This window comes from Sinocyclocheilus grahami, unplaced genomic scaffold (assembly GCF_001515645.1).
Source record: "Sinocyclocheilus grahami isolate Dianchi unplaced genomic scaffold, SAMN03320097.WGS_v1.1 scaffold901.1, whole genome shotgun sequence".
NCBI classification, from domain to species: domain Eukaryota; kingdom Metazoa; phylum Chordata; class Actinopteri; order Cypriniformes; family Cyprinidae; genus Sinocyclocheilus; species Sinocyclocheilus grahami.
Genome location: NW_015506080.1, coordinates 176,938 through 184,427, shown reverse-complemented (window position 1 = coordinate 184,427; position 7,490 = coordinate 176,938). Strand labels below are relative to the sequence as shown.

Here is a 7,490-nt window from a genome sequence, read left to right as displayed (position 1 = left end):
AATAGATGAATGAATAAATAACGACTGTAAACAAAGCAGCGCTGCTCATAAACGCTACTTTGTCAGATAGAATGAAAAATGCCATTGAAACTTTTCTGAAGACAGTCGGTTCCCTTCATTCATTCATATAAAAACTTGAATTAGTGAGAATGAGAAAAGTGTGAAAAAATATAGCCTATATTGAGGAGGAAAGTCCGCTGATGACCGTGATGAGTTACCAGCGTAAGCATGTGCCAAAGGCTGTCAAAATGCGTATGCGTCCTCTACTTGGGTTGTTATGAATAAGTAAGCAGCATTTAAACAAACATAATACGCACTGTTGCTCAATATTTAATTACAGCTTCAGATACATATTTTCAACTGCTACAAGCAGGATACACGAGAAGCGTGTTCATTTCGGACAAGCAGACGGTTATCGTGATGATAAAACACCATAAAAAGCAACTGTTCGCATATCCACGCTTAATGCGTATCTTGTAGATGAAAAGCATTTTAGGGGGCCCTTGGCTTTTGGGGGCCCAAGGCGGATGCCTACCTTTGCCTAATGGGTAAGTCCACCTCAGTTCGTTACATAGAAGTGTCTGCTAAATGTGTAAATGAATGCTAAGGGAGAGTTTGTACATAAAATCTACAGAAAAACAACACTGCCCTCTGCTGAGCACAGGAAGCATCGACTTTGCTCAGAGAGTTACACATTTTCTTCAGCCTGCTCAACCACACCTAGTCAAAATCTTTGAACTTTTCAATGCAAGTAGATGCCCAGTGCAACATAATTCAACAACAAACAATATGTTTATTCAAACGTATTTACTTAAACGTTGAACAGTTGTGAAATGTTTAAGATGAACGCATAGCTGGTTGACATCTGTAGTGTTGTAAACCCTCATATTTGAAATATCATTCAGTCCATCAAGACGTGAGAAGTTATCATTACTAATCAACAATTATACAATTTGCATTTCTGCATTCGTATCAGTTATCAGCACATTAATCAGTTATAATGCAGAAACATGTAATTTATGGGTGAAAAATCCCAAACATTCGTGTTACCGAAATTTTCTGTCCACTCATTGTCTTTTGCTTTACAAAGCATTGATTTAGAAAGTCTTCAGGACAGTATCTGAAATAAAAATGAGTGCACAGGCAGAAAGTGACATCATTTGCAAGCATTCACATTAACATCTAGTCAGCTTTGGCAATCTTGCCGTGGAATATACACTACTGAATTCACATCTGAACGCAGCGGTCTAAATATCCAAGTACATGTAGTGTTCGCTAATGTACAATGCTCCCCTGGTGATGGATGTGCGAGTATCTCAGCGTGTAAATGGGCTCATATACTATCAGTAAATGCCACACTGCAGAGGACAGTTGCTGGGAATGATTAGTAATGTAATGTACTTTTGCTCTGTTAGTGTTTCTCAATGAAATGCACTATGTAACTAAAGTCTGTCACAACCATCCGCCAAAAGAAATTCTCCAATTAAGACATGCTAATCAAACCTCTCCTCCTCCTGCTGCAGAGGTGAAGGGTTGGTAAAGGTTTCACCACTTTCAGTGCCATAGAAGTACTAATGATATGTGGGAGAAGTTTCCGATTTGGCAACATCTTTGTTAAAAACATTCATCAAACTCTCCAGTTCTGTTCAAATCACTTTCGCACACAAACATGCTCACGGTCCCCCACCCCTTCTCATTCACGCTCAAACATACAGTACATACGCACACATTCGTCTTCTCTCAGTGCTTGAGAGAGAAGTCGCCCGTGTTAAGGCGAGGTCGTGGCAGTGCTCCAAACATCTCCGTTCCATCTGTGGCTCCGGGGACCAGGAGGGCTTTCATACTGGCAGCTATGTGGTCCAGGTCCGTACAGCCCACCTAAAATAAGACATTTAAATCAAGCAAAAAAAACAAGTAAAAGTGAATAAACGTGACAATAAAACAATGGCCATTATTCAATTTTTCTTCTAAAAATAAATTATACATTTTATAAAAAAAAAGTTTGTGGACACGTTTGTTGTGGACATAAATATGACCCAAAAGACCATCAGATTTTCACACAAGTCCTGACAAAGAGAATCCAATCAAATAAATTGGCTTTCTTGTGCATCATCTTTAGAAGAGGCTTCATTCTGGGACGACAGCCATGCAGACCAATTTGATGCAGTGTGCAGCGCATGGTCCGAGCACTGCCCCCCACCACCACCACCACCACCACCACCACCCCTTCAACCTCTGCAGCAATGCTGGCAGCACTCATACGTCTATTTCCCAAACACAACCTCTGGATATGACGCTGAGCATGTGCACTCAACTTGTTTGGTCGACCATGGCGAGGCCTGTTCTGAGTAGAACCTGTCCTGTTAAACCGCTGTATGGTCTTGGCCACCGTGCTGCAGCTCAGTATAAGGGTCTTGACAATCTTCTTATAGCCTATGCCATCTTTATGTAGAGCAACAATTCTTTTTTTCAGATCCTCAGAGTTCTTTGCCATGTTGAACTTCCAGTGACCAGTATGAGAGAGTGAGAGCGATAACACCAAATTTAACACACCTGCTCCCCATTCACACCTGAGACCTTGTAACACTAATGAGTCACATGACACCGGGGGAGAGAACATGGCTAATTGAGCCCAATTTGGACATTTTCACTTAGGGGTGTACTCACTTTTGTGGCCAGCGGTTTAGACATTAATGGCTGTGTGTTGAGTTATTTTGAGGGGACAGCAAATTTACACTGTTATACAAGCTGTACACTCACTACTTTACATTGTAGCAAAGTATCATTTCTTCAGTGTTGTCACATGAAAAGATATAATAAAATATTGACAAATGTGAGGGGTGTACTCACTTCTGTGTGATACTGTATCTGTGAGTGGCAAAAGTATGTGAATCTCTAGGATTAGCAGTTAATTTGAAGGTGAAATTAGAGTCCATCTGTTCAGAGGTGTTTTTAATCAGTGAGATGACTATCAGGTGTCAGTGTGTGCCCTGTTTTATTTAAAGAACAGGGATCTATCAAAGTTTGGTCATGTTTGTGGAAGAGTGTCATGGCACAAACAAATGAGATCTCAGAGGACCTCAGAAAAGGAGTTGCTGTTGTTCATCAGGCTAGAAAAGGTTTCAAAGCCATCTCTAAAAAGTTTGGACTCCACCAATCCACAGTCAGACAGGTTGTGTACAAATGGAGGAAATTTAAGACCACTGTTACCCTCCCCAGGAGTGGTCCATCAACAAAGAACACTCTAAAAGCATGACGTGTAAAATTCAGCTAGGTTTCAAAGGGCTGCAGGCTAACTTCTAAGCAACTAAAGGCCTTTCTCACATTGGCTAATGTTAATGTTTATGAGTCCATCATCAGGAGAACACTGAGCAACCATAGTGTCCATGGTAGAGTTGCGAAGAGAAAGCTACTGCTCTCCTAAAACAACATTGCTGCCTGTCTGCAGTTTGCTAAAAATCATGTGGACAAGCCAGAGGACTATTGGAGAAATGTTTTGTGGATGGATGAGACCAACATAGAACATTTTGGTTTAAATGAGCAGCGTTATGTTTGGAGAAAGAAAACACTGCATTCCAGCATAAGAACCTTATCCCATCTGTGAAACATGTTGGTGGTAGTATCGTGGTTTGGGCCTGTTTTGCTGCATCTGGTCCAGGACGGCTTGCCATCATTGATGGAACAATGAATTCTGAATTATACCAGCAAATTCTGAAGGAAAATATCAGGACATCTGTCCGAGAACTGAATCTCAAGAGAAAGTGGGTCATGCAGCAAGACAACGACCCAAGCACACAAGTCGTTCTACCAAAGAATGGTTAAAGAAGAACCAAGTTAATGTTTTGAAATGGCCAAGTCAAAGTGACAATCTTAATCTTAAAACCTTAATCCAATTGAAATTGTGAAAGGACCTAAAGCAAGTAGGAGCGCTTCTGTACTGAGGAATGGGCTAAAACTCCTACAAGCCATTGTGCAGGACTGATCAGCAGTTACAAGAAACGTTTAGCTGCAGTTATTGCTGCAAAAGGGGGTCACACCAGATACTGAATGCAAAGATTCACAAACACTTGCCACTCACAAATATTTAACACGGAATCATTTTACTCCATAAATAAATGACAAAGTATATATTTTTGTCTCATTTGTTTGATTGTATTCTCTTTGTCTACTTTCAGGACTTTAGAGGTTTTGGGTCATATTTATGCAGAAATATAGAAAATATTTCTAAAGGGTTAACAAACTTTCAAGCAACACTGTATAAGTGCATTTTGTCACAACAGCAGTAAAGGTGTTAATCGGGAAAGGACTTGGCAACAAAATATTGTATCGATAACTGGGTCAATAATGCAGTACAATAATATTGCACCTATTTAACACATTAATTATGAAATTGTCATCAATGAATGATACGAACAATTTCGCCTCAAATTTGGTCAAATGAGTAATCTAGTAGGTGGCGTAATTTTGCTTCCTACAATCTTACACATCCTTTGTATTGAAAGTGTGTACATAATCTGCAAAAAAAGGTCATTTGAGTTGTCAATCTCTATGAAGCTGTAGTAGGAGGATATGTGGATGAGGACATGTATGAAGGCGATGTGTAACTGACCCGTTCTCCACTATGAGAGTCGCCCTGAGGGGCATGGTTGTTCCTGTAGCCCCACACTGGTATAGAGACAGGCAGTGAACGAGCCATTGCCATGGGCTTAGAAGAGCGAGACGCCAGGTGACCTACTGCCAGGCCACGTGGAGGGGGAGGAGCTTCCTCACTCAGAGAGCCTGACAGCAATAAAACAGATATAAATACACGAATGACTGCAATAAAAACACATGGTTACAGTGTCATAATTCAGATATGATCTCTTTGAACAACACTTACATGAACAGTCACTGTGCTTGAAACAGTTTCTATGACTTCATATTCGCTTGTGATTACTGAATAATGCACATTATTTTACATTATTTTGGGGTCGGTAAGATTTTTTAAACGTTTTTGAAAGAAGTATCTTATACTTACCAAGACTGCATTTATTTAATCAAAAATACAGTAAAACAGTAATAGTTGCATGTTATTACAATTCAAAATAACTTTTTTGGGGGGGAATATTCATTTTAACTGCAATTTATTTCTGTGAAGACAGCATCATTACTGCAGTCTTCAGTGTCACATGATCCTTCCGAAATAATTGTAATATGCTGATTTCCTGCTAAAAAAAGCATTTATCATTATTACCAATGTTGAAAACAGCTGTGCTGCTGTCTAATATTTTTTATGAAAACCGTGATGCTTTTTTTTTTTTTTACAATTTTTTTGATAAATAATTTATTTGAAGCCGAAATCTTTAGTAACATATTAAATGTCTTTACTGTTACTTTTAATTCTATATAATGTGTCCTTGCTGAATGAAAGTATTAATAAAAATAAAAAAACCTTACTGACCCGAAAACTTTTGAACTGGTGAACCTGTACCAGCTGAAATGGGATATTTTTATATATGCTGATTTCCCCTATTTTTTTTATCACCTAACAGCCACTTAAAATTATTAATTTAAAATACTAATAATTAAATAACACTTGTTATCTATTTTATATATTTGTTATCTATTTTTTGGCATTTACCAGAATTGTAATATTGGTACATTCTTATTTAAAATAATATAATAATAATTATTATTATTATTATTATTATTATTCACCATCAGTGCTCTCCTCCTCCCCATCAGACTCAAAGAAGGGCTCGCAGTCCCGGGACAGAGAATCCTCATCCATTGAAAAGACACCTGAGAAAGAAAGAGATCCATTCAATTCGAATTTGAGTTTAGAAATGACAAACACCTCCTTATATGAAACAAAAAATAGATGCATTTACCTGCCGATTCATTTAGGTTACGTCTCCTCCCATCCAAATCTTCTTCCTCTTCTTCCTCCTCCTCCTCCTCCTCAAAAACAAACACTTTTTAAACATCTTTTTTTCATGCGTTATTTGTGTGGGTTGATCAATAAGCTTGGGTGACCGACCATACGTGCCATTGTCACGTATGGTCACCCTACAATAAGCATAGAAAACACACACAAAAACGTAGATTTACCCAGGTTTTTTATTGTTTTAAATGCCACGGACCCCAAATAGGATCATCCTTGTGCTAAAATGTAAAAGCCATCTACTGTATATATTTTCCATAATTCACGTATGAATACCCAATTTATACTGTGAAAAGACAATATTGTAAATATGTTTAAAATATTAGCAAAATATTTAGTTTCTTTACATTACATTATTAAAGTTTTCTACTCACTACTGTACCATTACATATATTGTTATTTTAATGTGTATTATTTATTATTATAATCAAATTAATCATTCATTTAATCTTATTTCTATTATTGATTTATTGTTTTTTTATTGAAATTTTTTTTACACTGTTTTTCCAAAATTTTTCCACGGACCCCCAACATTCCTTTGCAGCCCTTTTGGGGGTCCCTGGACCCCCTCTTGATTAGCCAATACTAAATTACAACTTACAGCAAGATACTCTTTTCTATAATTAAATAAATGAATGAATATCTCTGTCGTGCACATACACCTGGTAATGGAACACACATTTAGACACCAGGGCTGCGTTCAGCCCCAACAAAACATTGCAAAATGTTTTTTTTAAACGGAAACGGTGGTGCATTGAACACCCTGCTCTGGTGATGCAAGAGTTGCAACTATGGCAGCTGAGAAGGCCATTCTTTGTGTTCTTTTTGAAAAATTGTCTGAGCCTGATGAAATCGGTATAAATACATGTTTAATATTGAAATATACGCTCAATGTTACAGTCACTGCCCTTGCGGTCCAGAATAAAAGAGAACATCCCAATCGAGTCAAGGGATTTGTGGAAACTGTTGTTCCTAATTATTGTGATCCAAATTTTGCCTCGCATTTCAGGATGAAAAGACAAACATTTCTTCAAATATCTTTAATTGTTGCGGTTACCGAGCTGCAGCGGACACATTTGTAAATGACTTTACTTGGACCCATTGTGCGAGCGGTCTCTTTAATACCGCATGGTTTATATACATGTTGCTGCTGATTGGGCTGACATTTTTGACACACCCACCAAAAAAGAGAAAACGTATCTCAAACCCCATTGCGCACCGTTTCCAGGAAACATGTGTTCAACCCGGAAACCGTAGCAAAACGTTGCGCACCGGTTTGAGCTTGAACGTGCCCTTAAAAAAAAGCACATGAAATCCCCAAAAATATGCCCTACAATATTCAGTGCCCTGTTGGAACTGTTAAAGGTGCAGTAGGAGATCTAGGAAAATGCTAACTTTAGCCTGATAGCACTGAACTTGAGCATCCCACCCTCCCTGCAAATCGCCGTTCAATGCTACGCCCTCTGAACGCATAAACGCACACAGATCAGATGATCAGAAACAACATTACTACAATACATCATGTGTCATTCACCGGTGAGAAAACTTTATAGCACAGTTAGTAAAA

General features: G+C 38.3%; 1 protein-coding gene across 1 annotated transcript; it reads right to left on the bottom strand.

Moving 5' to 3' along the window:
• Nucleotides 1-1,096: 1,096 nt before the first annotated feature.
• Nucleotides 1,097-7,053, bottom strand: LOC107564011 (proline-rich AKT1 substrate 1-like). The gene is made up of 5 exons (XM_016249000.1): nt 7,049-7,053; nt 5,871-5,938; nt 5,698-5,781; nt 4,610-4,779; nt 1,097-1,878 (listed from the first exon to the last, which is right to left on the bottom strand). Exons 1-5 carry the CDS (start codon nt 7,051-7,053, stop codon nt 1,741-1,743), a joined length of 465 nt encoding a protein of 154 aa, XP_016104486.1. The 3' UTR covers nt 1,097-1,740.
• Between the last annotated feature and the right edge of the window lie 437 nt (nt 7,054-7,490).

Excerpts from the sequence above, each read along its gene's own strand:
- LOC107564011 (XM_016249000.1), bottom strand. Across the intron at positions 5,782-5,870 it reads TAACCTAAATGAATCGGCAG|GTGTCTTTTCAATGGATGAG; the intron begins GTAAATGCATCT and ends TTTCTTTCTCAG. Across the intron at positions 1,879-4,609 it reads ACTCTCATAGTGGAGAACGG|GTGGGCTGTACGGACCTGGA; the intron begins GTCAGTTACACA and ends GTCTTATTTTAG.